This window comes from Phaseolus vulgaris, chromosome 1 (genome assembly GCF_051622355.1).
Source record: "Phaseolus vulgaris cultivar YP4 chromosome 1, ASM5162235v1, whole genome shotgun sequence".
Classification (NCBI taxonomy): domain Eukaryota; kingdom Viridiplantae; phylum Streptophyta; class Magnoliopsida; order Fabales; family Fabaceae; genus Phaseolus; species Phaseolus vulgaris.
This window is the reverse complement of record NC_143498.1, coordinates 54,709,884-54,729,303: the sequence shown is the minus strand read 5'-3', so window position 1 is coordinate 54,729,303 and position 19,420 is coordinate 54,709,884. Positions and strand designations below refer to the sequence as shown.

Here is a 19,420-nt window from a genome sequence, read left to right as displayed (position 1 = left end):
GGTGGTAAGTGACAAATGAATATTTATGGTATAAAATAAAGGAGGAACAGTCAAAAAATATCTGCTTTCCCTTCCCTTCCATCTGACTCAACACTTTCTTGGTAGAGAAAGTAGGGTAACCTACAAACTCCTTCCACAATCACCTCCCTCTTTTATTCACGTGCCTTGCAACTGTGTGCCCATCATCATTTATCTACTTTTCTTTTTTCCGACCTCAAAAAGTTAATATCACTAGGGTCAATCACTGTATTAGAATTGATATTTATCACGGTTTTTGAAGGTCAGTTTTTGTCACAGGTTTGTCCTTCAAAAGACGTCTTGGTGGGTTAAGGGAGGAAAATATATTTAAATTGTCATTAACTTCGACTCCTAAACGATGTGAGACTATATTAGCAGTGTCGGAATATGTCCCTCACTCGAGGTCTAAGGAGAGTGGTTTCTCCCTAGTTGAAGGACTTGGACACATTTTCGTCTCTACATCAGTCAGGAGTCGAAGTCATTGATAGTTTATATACTTTTTCCTCCTCCATCCCACCGATGCGCTTTTTAATGATAAAACCATGACAGAGCATCAACCTCCAAAGTGTATAATACCTCATATACAGTGATTGACCTTAACGATTACTTGAACTCTTCTGCATGTCCATGGAGTTATGAAAAATCCAAACATCTCAGAAATAGAGAAAGAGATAGAAATTTATCGAACGAACCGCACGCACTCCTTCGTATTACTTGAACTCGAAACATGTTTATACATTTATTTGTTTTTCTTTTATTATCTTATTTTAGTTATCTTTCTCTTTATTATTGTTCATGTAGTACATTTTTTCTTTATCTATATGTATCAAAATTGGGGTAGATGTTTATCATTTTCCTTAGTTAATAAATTATGCATCGTGTCAATTATACGCAATGCTACCACAAAATTACACATGGAAGTGCTCCCATTAAGAAGACCACGTTCTGATTATTGTAGTTCTACATTGCTACTTGTTGGCGTCTTCAAATTAAAAATAAAAAAGATGAGTTGATTAGTGATCGTCCATGTTTTAATTTTGGCTTAACTCAACTCTCAACCTTATTCTTGGATTGGAATTCTCAGCCAAACTTACGCATTCAAAGTAGTTAATACATTTTTTATGATGAAAGTGAATGAAATCAAGTTTTGCACAAGTTAATTAATCTTGAAAATCTAACCTACTTCATACTCAACTCAATCTATCATAGATTATATATATCATCACGTGCAATAGCAAATACGTTAAGCAACAACCTCTGCTCTTGTTTCGTTCAAATTCTTCACCAATATTTATACATCAACACATATTTTTATAAACAAAGTAATGTTTGCAGTTTCAGTTTCTTAAATTATATATCTAAATCTTTATACAAAACTTAGTCAAACCAACCTATTTAATACCATCTGACTCTACAAAACAACAAACCAATCATCAAATATACATCATAAGAGATTGAACAACTCTCATAAAATCATATCAAAATCCTTATAGTAAATCTTTAATCAAAAGATATGACAAAACATTATACCCTCAAGATTACAGGACAATTAAATACTCTCACTGTTATAAAGTGGACTTTAAGTCTAACTCAACCCTATAAAACCGTCTCAATGAGATGAGTATTGCACCCACTTATATACAATGAATTGTCCTCATCTCTAGTCGATATGAGATCTCCATCACTCACCCCACAACAAGTAAAAAAAAAAACTATCGACATAGATAAATCTAAAATATCTCTGAGTCTTCTCTATATTCTCATAAGCATTAGTGGCAACAATCATGGCATCACATGTGTAACCTTTTTTCTACATATGCATTAATATATTATAAGTTTGAAGAGAATGCATGCATGCTACGAATGGCAATGATAAGGGCACGTAGTGAAGTTTTCTACTTCGAAAATCCTATCTGAAATGAAAGAGTTATATTAAATGGAATGAATACAAGTTGATATATCAAAAATTCATATAACTTTTCAATTTTCATTCACTATATCGTCACCACGTGTTACCAATAACCCCATGTAATTGCATTGTCAAAGTCAAGGTTTTTATGAATCAAAATTCTCACAAAAAAGATAAGTAGTTAACCAATGAATCTTTATCTTTATATAACACAATTGAATTGATACTTTTGGAAAAAAATATTTTATTCTCAAAAGGCTTAATTTTATACTGAATTTTGTTCTTAGGATACATTCTTAAATACATATACATTAAATAACAAAATACTAACAAAGTGAAACCAATCATTCACTACACAAATCTATACAATCTCCTTCAAACTTCATTTTCAATGTCCTCCAAATTGTTTCAAGTTTCAGACATGTATTTCACAAAATGTCCTTCAAACTTCATTTTTAATGTCACATGAATATGTAGTTTATAGGGTATTTTTATAAAAATAAATGTGTGTGTTTAAATCTTATATTTCGTTGACCTTTTAAATCCAGATGATAAGAGTTAAAAGTGAGTGTGAAAAAAAAATTATTAGTTGGATTTTACAGTGATTTTTAACATTTCATGAAAACAAAACAACATATTCCTTCTTATCACAAGGTATAAATGTGAAAACAAATAAGTAAATCACTCTCCTGAAAATAAATATTTCCCGGGTATGTTTTTAATTTATAATAAATATAATAATATTATGTTTAGAAGTTAAATTTTTCGAATATTTACCACAAATAAATACATTTAGCATATGTTTGGAACTTAAGTTTTTTTTAATATATATATATATATATATATATATGTATGAATATTTTTATTTTTAATTAAAAAGTCATGTAATATTTATAAAATAAATTATTAATATTATGTTTTTTACATTGAAATTATCACATTAAATGTGTTCATTAAAAATGAAAAAAAAAATCATCGTGGTGGGAGAGTGGGCACATATCACTACAATATTATGTAGTTTTTATTTAATTTTTACATTTTTAATATACATTTCAACTTCCATATAAAACTTATACGTAAAATTCTTTTAAAGATACAATTAATTATTTATAAAAAAAAAACTATGATTATTGATGACAGAAGAAAATATCACACAAGTTACGGCATTTAAGTAGGGGTATATATATATATATATATATATATATATATATATATATATATATATATATATATATATATATAAATATATATATAAATAATTAATAAAATTTGAAACCTACAAAACCTCAATAGTTTAGAAATAAAATTAAAAAATCAAGAGTTTTGCAACGGATAAAATATATATTAACAAAACACGTCATATTATATTTCATCCATAAATAAATTGTTTTATTTAATATCCATGAATATAATTATTAAATATATAATTTGTAATCTGTAACTTTATATATAGAATATATTAAATAAAAATAAATTATTGTTTAAACATCATACCTATATATAGTGCTGGTATATGTTAATATTAAAAACTATGTGATTACACAAAATATAAGTCAAATGCTAATTAAGATGATGAGAGTAAAAATCAAATACTATAACAGCATTAAATACTGTACTATCACTCGAATTAATAACTGTTATTTTAAATTTTTTATCCTAAAATATATTTAATAATTGTTTACAATATGTATATTTTTGTTAGACGATATTTTTTAATTTATATTAAATTATATTACATTAACGTTAACTATCATAGCAACACTAGATATTATAATATTACGAAAAAAGTTAGTGATATTTTAAAATTAACCATTTAATAATATATAATTAAGTGGAAAAGGGAAAATTTATTCAGTTATAAGCCCACTTATAAGAGAGCAATTATAATAATACTTTTTAAAAGGAATAGATTTAGAATATAGAAGAAAAAAATTATGGATTTACTTTATGTTATACTAAAGGTCAACGGGAGTCAAATATTTGGTCATAGGTTAATAGATAAGTTAATTCACTGAAGTCAATGTCTTTCAGCAACAAAATCTCCAGAGATAGATGGTCAGTTATCCACATAGATTACTGGTCTCTCGGTAAAAAGGAATGTCTACATAACGTTTCAGATTAAAAACATTACTCCTGATTAGGAGTTATAAAGTGTAATTATACGCTCATTGAACCTGTGTAAGTCATTCTGAAAGGATAAGACTCACTATATCAATAATAATAAGAAAATACCACATGGTGAAAAGATAATGTTACTATGAATCCTGAACTATACCACTTACATCTAAGACGTCGAAGTACCTTTACAATTACCTCATCTCGTACATCCGATAAGTATAATCAAGATTAGATAAAAAATAAGAAAAAATCCATAAAAAACAATTTAAATTATAGTAATTTTTTGGAGTCTATGATTTTGTTCATCATGGGACATGTTTTTCTTCCTTCCCACAAACACTGATAACACAACACCATGGTACGGATGTTTATGGTTTGTTGGGATAACATTGGCGAAATGAAATGAAACGACACCATATTAAGTTAAATGATATTTTTAAAAAAAATTATCGTGTCACTTACTCTATAATAATAAATGGAATGGTCCATTATTTTGAAAATAACAAGCTATAATTTAATTAATATAGCTTCATTTCAACCTCATTAAATCCAAAGAAAAGGCAACAATATTAAGTGGAACCAAACTATATCCCTATATATGCTTTATATAATATTTGGTTTAAATTTTTTTTCTGTTACTTTAACTCGTTCAAACATAAAGCATATAAACTCACTTTATTTGTGTTTTCTCAATTCTTTTAAAGCAATTTAAATTATTTTATATTTCATTGCATTAGTTTTGGTTTGTTTTTAGAGGAAAGAAAATAATTTCGTTGTGCACTATTTAAAACAATAAACTAAGAGTAGTTGTTTTAATTTTAACACGATAAATAATATAACATAATATATATTTTTAGTATAAAGAGGAGAGAGAGTACGTATGTACTCCTAATATTGTTTCACTGCTTAAAATTACATCTGAAATTATAAATGATCTTTCTACGTTTTTTAACATTTTGAAAATAAAAAATTACAATCAGACATAGATGCATTAATTGTATATTTACTTTCTATTATAAATGTAAAATAATTATTTATTTGTAAAGGGTGTAATTCTGTTATCTCACTAGAGAAAATAAATATTAAAAACATTTCTTTAAGTGGATCTTATAATAATTAAAAAATATATAGTAATTTTTATGTATCAATTAATGTAAAAACCCTTCATTATTTTAGTATTCAACCATTTTTGACTGAGCTAAATAAGGTAAGTTTTGATTAGGCATTATAAATTATGTTTTAGAAAAAAATTACTACGTAAATCCATTCTTTAGTACACGTAATAAAAGTTTAACCTAATTTCTTAAATGAAGTGTCTTACTAATGATTAAATTTTTTTTTCATGAATATTATTATATTAGTTTGATTCAAATAAGGTAGTATTTAAATATCATAAGATACAATTTATTTATTATTTCAATAAAATATAAATGTATTTACGTAGATGAAAACCACGCTAAATACATTTTTTTGAAGTAATTATTATGAAAGGTAATAAATTTATTTTATTTAATTGAAAGATAATTTAAATTTCTTTTAAGCTATGAATGTATTGAATATTTATTTCAACTGAATTAACAATGAATCCCACTTTTAACTTTGAGACGAATTGACTATTATAGGAAATATATCCGAATTGAAAAGGCAATGGATAATTTAAAAAAAAAATGATTATTTACCATTTAAATACATTCTCAATTAATATTAATTGAAAAAACTTATTAAAGGAGAAAAAAATACTTTAAAGTTTATTTTTTTTAAAGTTGCAATCAGGTAGAAAGATTTTCAATACAAAATAAAAAGAAAAAGAGTTATGATTATATGTATTTCATTTTATTACAATTTTACAACGTATACTTATTTATTCTCTCCACTTGCCTAACATTTATATATATTTTCATACAAAACACGTGTTTTTAGTTTTATATGTTTTAAATTTGATTTTAGTTTTAATACTTTTAAATTAATAAATTACTTTTTGAAACAACAATTTAGTCAATTAAATTAAACAACATAATTTTGGTTCAGTTTTTGAGACAATTAAACTGCATTTTACAGTTACATTTTGTGAGCCCTTTATCATTAAATTGTTTTGATATTAAAATATGTAACCAGACACAAACACAAAAATAAATAAAAACTTATTTACACTAATATGTTTCAAATTTTTTTAATAAAAAATATCTTTCATAGTTAATTCAAAAAAGTTATTTCTTATTTTTTAATCATAATAATTTTTTTATAATAAATTTAAATTATATTTAATTTTTTTTATATGTTCTCAATGGGAAAGTAGAGTTATTACTATTTTAGGAATAGTTATAGCATTAACCAAATTTTTGGTTTAACCTTCGAATCCACGTCAGTTATAAAGATAATGTTTTGGCGTTTGAGATGAAAATCATTCCGATGTGGGACTTAACGTATTCACTGAAACGCTGCAATATGCAAAGGGATTCTGAGTCAACGCGGTTTGACCATATAAACCGGAAGATGAGGAGTGTTTGGTAATTAAGTTTGGAGTTAATATGAGATTCTGATTCATTCTGATTTGTAACTTAACTTCCCACTTTGCTTTACCCTTCACCACACCACACCCACTCACATAAATAGATTTAACTTTCACATATTATGCCACCAAACACACCTCTTTCTTATCTCTGTTCTGCTTCTGCCATTTTCAACCATGTCTTCTTCAGACATGCCCTTCACTTCCAAAAGACGAAAAACATGTCCGGAGAAAACCTCCGACTTCTTCGAATCTTTGCCGGACGATCTTCTTCTCTCTATCCTCTGCAAGCTCAGTGCCACAGCATCTTCACCCTCCGATTTTATCAATGTCTTAGTAACGTATGTACCCACCTTTCTCAATCTCTTCAAAACAAAATGAAAGAAAAAAAGAAAAAAACTGATTCAAACGTTTATGTTTCCAATGGATTTGGTGAAACTCAACAGGTGCAAGAGACTAAACTCTCTGGGCCTTCACTCTCTCGTGTTGTCCAAAGCATCCCATAAAACATTCTTGGTCAAACCTCAAAATTGGTGTGATTCTGTTCACCGTTTCCTCAAACACTGTGCCGACGCCGGAAACATTGAAGCCTGTTACACCCTTGGCATGGTTCGTTAACATTTGAAGTCTCGTTGTTTTTTTAGTTTTATTCAAAAAAAAGATTTTATTTGAAATGTTGAACGAAAGATTGGGTCTTGGGATGTTTTCTGTGTGCAGATTCGGTTTTATTGTCTGCAAAACAGAGGGAGCGGCGCGTCGCTGATGGCGAAGGCGGCGATGAACTCTCACGCGCCGGCGTTGTATTCTCTCGCCGTTATACAGTTCAACGGAAGCGGTGGCACGAAAAACGACAAGGACCTTCGGGCCGGAGTGGCGCTGTGCGCACGCGCGGCTTTTCTGGGTCATGTCGACGCGCTGCGTGAGCTTGGTCATTGCTTGCAAGACGGTTACGGCGTTAAGCAGAACGTGGCAGAAGGTCGACGTTTTTTGTTGCAAGCCAACGCGCGAGAACTCGCCGCCGTGCTCTCCACCGTGGGTAATAAGCGTCCCTGGGTGACGTGGAACCTCCCGGTTCCGCACCCGCGACTCCGTTTGGGAACCGGGTCGGGTTGTCCTTTGTTGAGTGATTACGGTTGCAACGTGCCGGCGTCGGAGACTCATCCGGCGAGTAAGTTTTTATCGGAGTGGTTTGTTATTCGGAGCGGGTCGCTTGGGTCGGGTATGAGACTGTGTTCACATTCGGGTTGCGGGCGACCCGAGACGAGGAGACACGAGTTTCGAAGGTGTTCGGTGTGCGGTGTAGTGAATTATTGCTCACGCGCGTGTCAGGCGCTTGACTGGAAATTCCGGCACAAGGCGGAATGTGCCCCCGTTGAGAGGTGGCTCAATGACGACGGGGAAGATGTCGCCGCCGGCGAGAATGGCGACGGTGACGACGAAATCATGGCAAATAGTTAGATTAATGGTTGAAATTGGTAAAAATCAATTTTTTTTCAGTGGAGTAAAATGGGAAGAAAAAGAAATCTCATTTATTGCCTTTGGGTATGCAAAGTGAAAACTTCGATCACAGGGTTTTGCTTCGAACTCTGTTCCTTTTACTTTTTACTGTTGTATAGTACTACTCCTACAACCTTAATTAGTCCTCCTGAAAAACAAGATGAAGGAGATACTTTTTTGTTTTTTTATAATTGGTAAATCAAGATATATGAATCTTTATTGTTATTTGGGTTAAATTAGTTCTTATTGATTTTTATAAAATTATAATTATTTTGTGTTCAAGCTCTTTCAAGTTTGAAAGATAGTATTATTAGGATCGTTAGTATCTTTAGAAGATTGAAAAAGTATGAAGTATATAACCTATGGTTAATTTTGACTCCTGAAACATGGAATTATGAATGTGTGAAATATATAAACTTTAACTTTGACTCTATAAATCATATGAAATGATGATTTTATAATGTTATGATTTTTGAACTATGTGAAATTATATTGAAGATACTAAAACAATTAAATCTAAATGGTATCTTGATTTTGAAATAATAAAAGAATGAAAGGTTAGAAAGGTTTTGAAAATTGTAGAGAAGGAAGAAGAAAGGTAAAAAAAGATTACAGAATGAAGATAAGAGGAATGACAGTGGTAAAGAGGTGAAAAGGGTAGGAAAAAAGTTTGAAGAAGTGCTTCGATTTGGACGATTGATGAAAGTGATTATGACAAGTGAGAAATAAAATGTGGGAAACACTTGATGGCACCGATTCCTTGGTGGATAATTATTTCTGACTTGCTGCTTAAAAGACCCATCAATCTTCTTTAGGAAAGATTACAGAGATATTCTTCTATTATTGCATACACAAAAGAATGTCTTGGAAAGTGTTAACTGGAAAGGAAGAGTGTTGGAATATTAATAATCACACAATCACTTTTTCTACATATAAAATCTGTTTTTATCTTGGTTTTCGATTCGATTTTAATTAATATTTTTGAATTAATATTTAATTATACTTTTTTTTTATGAAAAAGAAAGAACCTATTATTTTCAGTGAATATTAATTAGTGGGTGTATTTTTGTGGTGAAAGAGAAAAGGGATCTTTGGTGATGAGGGTTGAGGGGGGGCTTATGTGTCTTTTCACGTACAGTGTTGGATGCGCATTAGAGAAAAAGAGTGAAGTTATGAGAATTAAATATTGTTGTGTGAGAGTGAGATGGTGGAAAGTGAGTGTATGGTGGGAGCGCCACTTATTCTTTCAGCCACGCTCATTATTAATATTCACTACCATTTAAACAGATGGGTGGTCCAAGCCCAGTTCCATTAGGCCCATTATTACAATTTTTATATATCTCTGTTTTTTATTTTTCATTATAAAAAAAGGACCATGTTTGGATATCTAATATAATGATTAAACTAGTATGAGATGAGATGAAGGTAGGAACCAAATAAAGTAGAGTGAAATAAAATTATTCACAACTAAATTTTAAACTTAAAAATATTTTTATTTTTAGTTAAATATAATATTTCTATGACATTAGTTCTTTCAACTAATGTACTAGTGTGTAAAATTATATATTCTAAAATCTTAAAATTAGTGTATGAGACTATTTATTTAAAAAAATATGTGATATAAATGATTTGAATATTCATAATAATAGAACAATTAAAAGAGGGAGTTTGAAAATTAGTGGCAAAGAAAGAAATTGGTGCAAAAAAAAGTCTCAAAGTCTTTAATTTGTCAGTTATTTCAACTAAAGCCAGTTAATGCTATAAGCTAATGGAAGTGTTAATATAGGGCAATAAGAGCCACATAAAATGCTAGACTAGATCCACACGTGGCCATTTTTTTGTCCATGAAGCGTAATTTTTTCTTCAACCATTTTCCTTTATAGAAACATCTTTATCCTATTTCATGTCTTATTTTTTTATTCGAAATGGTGCTTTTTGTCTTGTTTACTATCTTTTACTAATTAAAATTGATCCAACAAGCTTTAGATCCAATATTTTGAAGTCCTAATTTAACCCCGAACATTCATTTTTATAGGTAACCTAAGTTTATAAGGGGAATTATTTGTACAAGTCAAGGAAATGCAGAAGAAAATATCTCATCATATTGGTGATCTTTCAATTGATGAGTTACAATCAAGAAAAAGGAAGCAGTGTGTGTATAGAGATAGAATATTCAATTACCAAAACTTGATGCCGAGACTGTGACAGCAACAAAAATAATTTTCAGAGATAGTTTTCTGATTTATCTTGTAAAGCTATAAAACAAACAGGTAACAACAGTGAGTGTTTTTTCCTTTAAAATGATCAGAAGAAAGAAACTTAAACAAACAGTCCCATATATATACATATGGAGATAGAAATCAGGAAACAAACCTGTGAGCTAAAGAGTTAATTAGCACGTCCTACAAGTAATGCTAAAAAACTAAAAACTGTCTCAAGTTTTCAGCTATTATGTCAATTTTTGCGGGTCCACTCTCACAAATAAATCAAATTGAAAAGCCTATAGGAGCAATAGATCCTGCATTTGTGCTTATCCGGTTTGCACAACCAATAGTTGTTATAATAAAAAAACACTAAAGCAATATTTTATATGCATGTAGAAGGAGGAAACACACTTTATGAGCATTATTCGGACCATTTACATAAACCCTATCTTCTACATGGATTAGTTATACAGTCTTACCAAGTCTTACTAACTCCAATAGTGCTAGTCACTACCACCACATGGCCTAGAATGTTTCAACCCACAAAACAAGGTCACTCTGAAGAAAAGGTTTTGAAGATGTAAAGCTCAACTTAATCAGAATCAGATGATGATTCTGAGCTCTGTTCAACATAGGTTGCATCATTTCCTTTCAAGTTCCCCTGACCCTGCTTGAACGCCTTGGCAATCTCATCAAGGGGAATCAACGGTAGATACCCAATGAAACAGTAACCCTTTTGAGTCATGGCCTTGATCACATGGTTGTACTTCTCTGACCAGTGAGCAGCAGTGGGAACTGCCATCTCTGCCAATGCATGGAATGGTGGATAGTGGTTGAGTCCATTCCACAACTTCACTGAATTTATCAACACCAAATGCTTTGACTCTGTAGCCACATATTGCACAGCTGCTCTTGCCCCCCCAGATTGAGCTTCACTAGCAACTTTCCCTGCCTCGTTTGTCACTTTCTGAATCAAACCCTTGGCTTGATCCACGAGGTGCTTAGCAACAGGAGGAGCATGCTCATCGAACTTGTGTGTAGCTTCATCCACCTGTCCAAATCGATCAGTAAATTAACATGCCCGTCAAACATTAAAATGGAATTTTCTAGTGTACAAGGTTTTACGATTCAGATTAAAGCAGATAAATCTCAATTCTATTTGAAGAGCATTAGAAATAACACCTAAGAAACTGCATATAAGTTGTCCTAAAGAAAAACAGCAATTTACGAAGAGTTGAACCTTTCCTGCATCGTTAAGTCAATCTTCAATTCAAATAGCATGTCAATGAATCAAGGAAAGTCCTCCTGACGAGAAGTTAAACCTTTCAACCATCATTATATCAAAAGTTTGGCCAACCAAAATAGTTTATTGATTTCCAACGTTTTTCATTTATATCTTCGTAAGGGAATAAATACCCACCAATACAATATACTTTTTATTTGGAAGCAGCAACCACTCCCTTATAGCTATTCAAGATCGAAAGTAACTAGCCAATTGATGATTACAAGCTGAGTATGAATCATCAACAACCATTACCCAATTTTCCCATCACCTTTTTCATCGGATCCACAAGAGAAACCAGAAAGGTTATAAAAACCATTCAAATAAAACAACGATTTTTCTCTTTACACATAGATGTAGAAATGAGAAAGGGGCAAAGGAGGAAAAAAATTACCTTTTTGTCAACAAAAACCAGGACATCATCAGGGAGGCCCTTGAACTTGTTGCAGACAGGACCAAGAACGGTGGTTACAGTGTTTTCCACCGTTCCAACAGCAGATCTCAAAGGCCCAGAATTCTGCTTTGCGTACACATACAGATTTGACACAAACACAAAGGTTTGAATAGCAGCAATCCTCACAAACCCCAAGTGCTTTAGGTCTTTGTTCTTCCTCTCAACCGTTACCTCCAACTGCAGGAAAAAAGTAGAATCTCAAATTACTTCACTTCAATATCTAAAATCTCCAACTCCATGGAAGGAAAAAAAAGAAATTCAGAGGAATTCTAAATAAGCCAAAAATAAAATTTTGGCAACCAACCTCGGTCTTGGCCATTGCGTTGTCTGTGTCAGAACTGGGTCGGTACTAAAATTTAAGGAGTGGAGAGTTCAGTTATGGTTTAGAGAAAAAATATGAAGGAAGAAAAATGAAACACCAATAACTAAAAAACTTCTAAGGCTCACAGGATGGACAGAAATGACGGTGTCGGAGAGAAAAGCTTGAACTTTGTTTGATGGCAATTGGTTTAAAGGAGTAATGGCAGAGCACCTTATATTATGCGCATCTAAATCTCGTCACATGACAAAACAGAATAAAAAACACACGTATCTGTGTTCGTCAAGCAAAGGGTGGGGTCTACGTTCGGACCGACTCCTTGGGATCTTTCTAGGACAAACTAGCTATTTCCAGAAGCCACGTGGCACTTTCTTGCAAATTGAGAACCTTCTTCGGAGTGGAGCGACCAGGATCTACATTTATGTCACGACTCACACACAGACCACAAACCAGTCAAATCATACAATAACTTAACTTGCAAATTCACAGTTTTATATGGTTTAAATACTTTTGCACACCTTTAAATTTGGTGTAGATTTTGCTTTTAAATGTTAAAAACTGTAATTTTAAAAAATTAATTTATCTGCCTAAACGTTATGATAATAAATACTCTAAAATAGGCTCTTATACAGGCTATCTATAAGTCATGCAAGAGAAATTTCTAATAATATTGGGATAGAAAGATTAATATGGATATTTTTCAAATCATAATACTAAGTATATTTATGTTAGAATTCGTTAATGACAAATCTCTTACATAAATTTTGAAACATTAAAAATCAAATTTAAAAGAGCAGAGTATCACCCCCTTACATTTAAGTTTTTTCTAAAGAGACACCACATCAAGGTTATTTACGGAGTTTTTCATTTAAAAAGGACACGAAAGAGAAAAATTCAAAATTCACAACTTGGGCACGATGATGAAAATTCTACTGTATAATTTCTAGAAAAGAAAAAGTAAAGTTAAAAATGTGAAATTCCTCAATATTAGATTTTAAAAATAAAATCCAAAGCATGAAATGTAATCACTAACCTGACGTTTAACAATTTTTAAAGTGAATAAATAAATAAAATGAGATAAAAATATAAAAATATAAAAATGTTTTTTTCTATGTGTGATGCAAAGAAGATAAGAATATGAATTAAGTATCTGTATTAAAAGGTAATTTACATATGATTAGTTTATTAGCAGTAGTTGACGTGAGCAATGAAAAACAGTGGGCTAGGAAAGCAGGCCACAGGGATTTCTATGAAGTCATTGGCGCAGCTGCTACTACCAAATATTTATTTTATACGCCATACATGATAGTGCTGAAGGCGTGTACAGGTTTGTGTTTTGTAACTGTGTTATCCACAAATACTGAGGGGTTATAGTTTCAGGTTCACAGGACCTCGGATTTCTGTCGCTTGATATTTTGATGGATAGGCTCCTTCACCTACAAAGAGTAAAATTAGCAAAAAGAAGAAAATTACTTTCAGACTACTGACATGTATACATCAAAGAAAGAAAATATAATATCTCTGCAAGGTATAAAGCCTCAACATACCGCGCTAGTTTTCCTTGACCGTTTCTCTTGGGAAGACTTGCTGCATATAATTGTATCACCTTCGTCTCCTTGATTTGCAATTCCGTTTGTTCTGTCATTCTCTTTGCCTACCGCGAAACTCTCTCTTGAAATAACAGGCTGTACAATTTCAAAATAGCTTACATAAGTTGTATATATACAATATTCGACTATAAAGAAACTGGAAATTAAATCAATATAACCAACCCTGCTTATGGGGGTGTTTCCGGGCTCTTTGGCTTTTGTTGGGTTCTGTCCATTCCCGGAGTCAGTGTAGTTCGTCTCTGATGTCACTTTCATTCGTGTTAAATCTGATCCAATGGAGTGAAGAACCCCACATGTAGACACGTCATGGTTGTTTCCTGATCAACAAGAAACAACAAGATGGTTTAAGTTGACCAGAGTCTTTTTAGAAAGAAAGCTATAATAGAAGAACCCTATATTTCCACTTCTCACAAACTTTTTTAATTTATATTTAAACAGATGCTAAAGTTCCAATATCGAGTAGCTAGGAGTTGGAATGCAAAACATTAACGGCCTTAATCCATTACCATTTAAACGAAAACCAGTTAATTTGGACTTGCTATTTGGTTCACAGTGATCAACATCCTGTGAAATTTACAAAACGTGAAATTTGTAAACATGTATTTTGAAAAAAAGGTGATATAAACCACAAATACTCGGTAGTTGTTACCATAGCCTCCGTAGCACTTAGAGCTTTCTGGACTTCAATGAATTTCCTTTCAGTCAACTCAGAATGGATAACACGTTTCCCTGAGGCACAGCAGCCACGAAAAGAAACCCGCAAAAAAACAGAATGTTTATTCTCTAATGTGTTTGGTTCCACAGTAAGAATGCGCCTAGATCACATCAAATCCTCGCGTATAACATGCAGAAACAAATAAGCACTTAATTTGATACCTAATCTTTTGTTGCCTTTGGGTTCAACAAACCCATCCCGCACCATTTTATCAATTATCTTTCGAGCTGCTGTCTGGTTTACTTCCCCCTCAAGCAAAATTTGAAGCTTACCCATTGACACGTGCGTCATCGGAAGAGCATGATAGAGAGCCTGTGATATTCACTCATAAGTTAGGATATATTATAACGTAAAGATACCATGCCCTTTAACTAAGCAACTACTGTGATGAGTCAACAAATTAAGAGGTCCGTGATAATATTTCGTGTAGTGTACAGATTAGACAACAAACTACATCCTTCCACGCTTCAGATGATGCCTGATGTTTTGAAAGAAACAGACAATTCACAGTAAGTAACTTCTTTAGTGTTTTTTATGCCACTAAATACTAGCAGCATCTTGCTCAATTCATTTCAATTCGGTATTACGAGTGTACTTTACTAAGCCCCAAGAAACATCACTTCTGTACCTGAGCTATAGAGCATTCATTGTGAACAAACGTTGTACAGATTACAAGTCAGCAGAGAGCTAAAGATCCTCAAAGGAAACACGAAAAAAATAAGGAAAAATAAAACTCACTTTCATGTATAAGCGATCTTCAAGTTGCAAAGCTCTGTCAAAGACTTTAGGAAGTTGACCGTCGATTTCTTCTTTCACAATGGTGAACTCATATTCAAGGTTCTGACATTGCAATTTCATCAGAAAGGGGTTGAGAAGGGAATGGAGTGTTAGAACAAGGAAAATGGGTAAGGGTAAAGGTCAATTTGAGGAAAAATCAACCTTGTCCTTGTTAATGGCGTAGGATTCCTTCCCTATCTTCGACAGCACACCTTCCTCAACAAGCTTATCCATGATCTCTAAAGAACCAATCAAAATCAAGGAAAAGATAAATAAAGTTTGCAAGTGATAAAATCTGCAGAACAGCTCGAGCATGATTAACGTTCATACCTTCAGTTAGAACCTGAAAGTAAAACAATTCAATCGATATTATTTTTGACAAAGATGAGAAAATAAACTAAAATAAGTAGTTAGATCATGATATAATAATGGCTAACCAAAACATAACAGTGTTATAATATTCAGGGGGGGAAATAGGTACCACGGAGATGTCTGGAAAATTCGATAGAACATCAGTAAGTTCAATTGTGTCACGGTGACAACAGTTGATCCACTCCTTGACCCGGACCTGTTGTTGCTCATCTTCCACCGGATCCTGTGTATTGTCTGAACACAATATAGATCATTAATATTCAGAGTTACAGACCAGTAACTGAAATAACAGTTTTAAAGAACTAGAAAAAGAATAAGAAAGCATAATGATAAAATTTACCTTCATCAATCATGCTATTGTCTTCCTGTTGTTGCTGTTTATCTGTTTTCATTGTATACATATTAAAAGAAAACAACGGAAAAAATGGAGTTGTGCAGCAATAATAAAAATGGTACTAGTTACCTATTGGAGCAACTACATATCGATTCCCTTGAGTGAGATCAACCTGAAAGTTTTAAAATCTCAAATTTAAATTAGCCGATTGTCTCAATCGCATGTCAGACATTTTCGGCCACATCAAGCACCAACCCACTTACCTCACTGTCAGTATCATAATACTCATTCTGTTGCATTGAATCATCGCCATTGCTCATATCGTCCGGGATTCCCTCGTTATCATCCTCACAAGGGTCGAGTACACTCTTCACCTATAAAATTGAAGAGGAAATAATGGGCAAAAACATTTGTAGATTTAAAACGTTATCTGGAAACATGATATCCTTCAATTACCTTCAGAGCTAATACGAAGTGCTTGCTGTTTACATTCCCAACCTCCATTTTCAAAGGATTTTTCTCCCATGGATGGTAAGCTTCTTCACCTGTGCAGCCCCGGAAGAAAGGAGGCTCATAATCTGCAGGCTGCAGGAAAAAAAACGGTTATATTGAAACCACCCCGACCCTGTATATAAATAAGTCAGCCCTTGGTTTTGGCATAACAGAGTATAAAAATGTTCACAGTTGCATATATATGACCAACGTCTTCAACCATTCTCAATTAAACAACTACCTGGCCAAAATGCAACTCGAGTCTGGTCGATGCAGAAATTCATAAAAGAGATAAAAGGAACTGAGATTTGTTATTCACGTTAAAAAACATACCGTCACATCATCGTAGTAGAGGAGCTTCATCAGAATGGTACGCTGGGGAAAGAATAAAGAAGTCAGATTTTGCAATAAACGCTTGAGCTTGAAGATATATTAATGCGAAATTATTAAGCAAAGCATTTTGAATTTATTCACTTACCTCTTCTGGCATTTTCTCCAGAGTTCTCATCAACTGAACTAGAGTACGGATCATTTTACACGCAGAACTCCTAGAGGTTATATCGAATACAAATTACATTAGTTTGATTGTGAGTGAAGTTGATAAGATCGGCGCAAATCTAATTATATTTTCTTTTACGATCAACCTCATCTGTTGGGGAGTAATTTCTGCAGTCGAGTTACACTTGAAGCCCCCCCGGTTCTTTTTGTTTCCAGTGCGGTTGATGTTCATTGAAACCTCTTGGTTGTCAGAATCGGAATAGCAGAAGGAAACTGCGCGGTAAAACAATATTGATGAATCCTCCACAAAATCTCGAGATAAATTAATTTAGAATCCGCATTTTTCGATTTGATCATAGCACTCATCCTTAAAGTAACAATTAGGTGTCATTCTCTCTTTCGTTAAAATAGAAAGTTATGCGGTATTCGTTTAACTACAATTCCGAATTCAATCATATCCACTAACCAAAACTGCAATCAGATGTCGTAAAGACTTAAAGCCTTACATGCATATTCCTCAATCATTGGTCCGTCCACTGCTTCGCACACACAGAACAGAAGCGTCTTCAGATATTTCTTCTGTAAGGCATCGTACACACCTGCAAAAGAAATAGGATAGAACAAATGAAACACGCATTGCAAGCAACACAAAATCTTCTACTAGAAGTTCAGTTAGACAATAGTTCAATCGTGCCTTTCTCCATCCAATCAATTAGTCTGCGAGACTCGGCATCCAGTGGCATCAGTTTTTTTATCTTCATCTCTGTTATTTCACGAGTAGATTTAGATGAAACTCACTTGGTAAAAACATCAGAAAATTCTGTGGAAAAATGTAGGAAAAAGACTGCAGCGTTAAACAAATTTTACCTAAAGCAGGAACGGACTTATCATTGAAATACTTCTCAGGAAATAGTCCTCTGATATAACTGATATTGAATATGGCAATTCGAAGCAGATTCCTCGTCTTGCAAATGAAATTTCAAATTAGATAATGAAAATAAGATGATCCAGACTCTGCATTCATTTACTAAAGCATATCAAATTGAAGTAACACGTGGATCTACAATTTCTCCATTTGACTTAATTAAATTAGGTGGTAAAGTTTACTAACATCCAGTTTCAGATCTCGTTTATTCCTATTGATATCAAACGAAGCTATAGAGTAAATTTCGGTCAAGAGGATCCGGAATATTTTTACCTAACCAAAAAACTTCGGAGGCAAAATCTATGGTGAAAATGAAATCCTCTCAGGTGCAGAATTAACAAAAGAAACATTACTGTTACATAAAATTGCAAACTACATGTACTGAAGAAATCGAAAATGCATCAATACAATAAACTATCAACACGAAAGGATATGTAAGCATTGGAACAACAATGAAAAAACTAGAACGAAAAAAGTAAAAGCGTGGGATCACTATAAGAAATATTATATTAAAACGCGTAATTAAGTACGAGAAGAAGTGAATCCTGCTCGGTGATTTCAGCTTCCTTGACTTTCTGTGCAACGACCTGAAAGAACGAATGAAAAAAAATAAGAAACCAACTCGGCGAGAGGAAGAAGATGAAGAAGAGAAAGGAAAACAAGATTCGAAGTGGCTTTTCGTCTCACCATGGTATCTGAATTCCAGAGAAAAAAACTGAGAGAAGAGTTTGTTCACTTAAAAAAAATTGAATGTAGAATGTGGCGGGAAGGGATGAAAGCTAAGGAGTGATATTTATAGGGTAAGGAATGTGGCACTCACTGTCGTTAAAGTTTTTTTTTTCAGATTCTGTTATTTTGAAAAACGCTAATGAATTTGATCGTTGTGTCACGCAAGTTCTATGAGCGAGTTGGCGCCAAAAAAAGGAGAAATTGTGGGCTTCGTTTGTTTTGTTAAGCCTTAAAAAGACTGTTTCTTCATGTACCTCCATACCTTCTTCTCTTACCTCCATATATTTTTAAATTTTCAAAAATGTCCCTATATTTCGGATTATGTAATTTGAAAGTCATTTTTTAAATTTATAATTAGTTTTCGAATTACATAATCCATAAACTACTCATAAACTACTTGATTGGGATGATAAAAAAAGGTTAAAAATATATTTTCATATTCGAAGTTTCAAATTTCCTTATGGTTTAATTAAACTTACAAATATTAATATCCAAAAAGACTTTCAGTGTTATTGGGTGTAAGTCAAAAATCCAGAATCGGTCCGGACACAAGAATGTGAAGAGGATAAACAAGAACTAAATGAAAAACCTAAAATAGACAAGTGATTTACATGAAATAAAATAGAAACTAATAGAATATCACGAGACAAATTTATCT

General features: G+C 32.5%; 3 protein-coding genes across 3 annotated transcripts; 1 reads left to right on the top strand and 2 right to left on the bottom strand.

The window, feature by feature from the left end:
- The first annotated feature begins 6,588 nt into the window (after positions 1–6,588).
- Positions 6,589–8,287, top strand: LOC137815253 (F-box protein At1g67340). Its single transcript, XM_068618368.2, has 3 exons — positions 6,589–6,895; positions 7,001–7,163; positions 7,272–8,287. The coding sequence occupies exons 1-3, from the start codon at positions 6,732–6,734 to the stop codon at positions 8,010–8,012; spliced, it is 1,068 nt and encodes a 355-aa protein (XP_068474469.1). The 5' UTR covers positions 6,589–6,731; the 3' UTR covers positions 8,013–8,287.
- A 2,318-nt stretch (positions 8,288–10,605) lies between these two features.
- LOC137815251 (REF/SRPP-like protein At1g67360) lies at positions 10,606–12,742 on the bottom strand. Its single transcript, XM_068618366.2, has 4 exons — positions 12,439–12,742; positions 12,296–12,340; positions 11,932–12,168; positions 10,606–11,306 (listed from the first exon to the last, which is right to left on the bottom strand). Exons 2-4 carry the CDS (start codon positions 12,308–12,310, stop codon positions 10,848–10,850), a joined length of 711 nt encoding a protein of 236 aa, XP_068474467.1. The 5' UTR covers positions 12,311–12,340; positions 12,439–12,742; the 3' UTR covers positions 10,606–10,847.
- A 706-nt stretch (positions 12,743–13,448) lies between these two features.
- ASY1 (DNA-binding HORMA family protein) lies at positions 13,449–17,707 on the bottom strand. The gene is made up of 18 exons (XM_068618367.2): positions 17,615–17,707; positions 17,255–17,381; positions 17,089–17,158; positions 16,944–16,985; positions 16,575–16,703; positions 16,382–16,492; positions 16,248–16,290; positions 16,125–16,166; positions 15,894–16,018; positions 15,743–15,755; positions 15,575–15,651; positions 15,374–15,475; positions 14,797–14,947; positions 14,570–14,649; positions 14,427–14,484; positions 14,083–14,237; positions 13,858–13,995; positions 13,449–13,746 (listed from the first exon to the last, which is right to left on the bottom strand). The coding sequence occupies exons 1-18, from the start codon at positions 17,631–17,633 to the stop codon at positions 13,693–13,695; spliced, it is 1,536 nt and encodes a 511-aa protein (XP_068474468.2). The 5' UTR covers positions 17,634–17,707; the 3' UTR covers positions 13,449–13,692.
- Positions 17,708–19,420: the final 1,713 nt, after the last annotated feature.

Coding starts and splice junctions, on each gene's coding strand:
- LOC137815253 (XM_068618368.2), top strand. CDS start 6,732: ATGTCTTCTTCAGACATGCCCTTCACTTCCAAAAGACGAAAAACATGT. Junction 6,896..7,000: donor TTTATCAATGTCTTAGTAAC/GTATGTACCCAC, acceptor GAAACTCAACAG/GTGCAAGAGACTAAACTCTC. Junction 7,164..7,271: donor CCTGTTACACCCTTGGCATG/GTTCGTTAACAT, acceptor TTCTGTGTGCAG/ATTCGGTTTTATTGTCTGCA.
- LOC137815251 (XM_068618366.2), bottom strand. Junction 11,307..11,931: donor TGGTTTTTGTTGACAAAAAG/GTAATTTTTTTC, acceptor CGATTTGGACAG/GTGGATGAAGCTACACACAA.
- ASY1 (XM_068618367.2), bottom strand. Junction 15,476..15,574: donor ACGCCATTAACAAGGACAAG/GTTGATTTTTCC, acceptor TTGCAATGTCAG/AACCTTGAATATGAGTTCAC. Junction 13,996..14,082: donor GAAACACCCCCATAAGCAGG/GTTGGTTATATT, acceptor GAAATTGTACAG/CCTGTTATTTCAAGAGAGAG.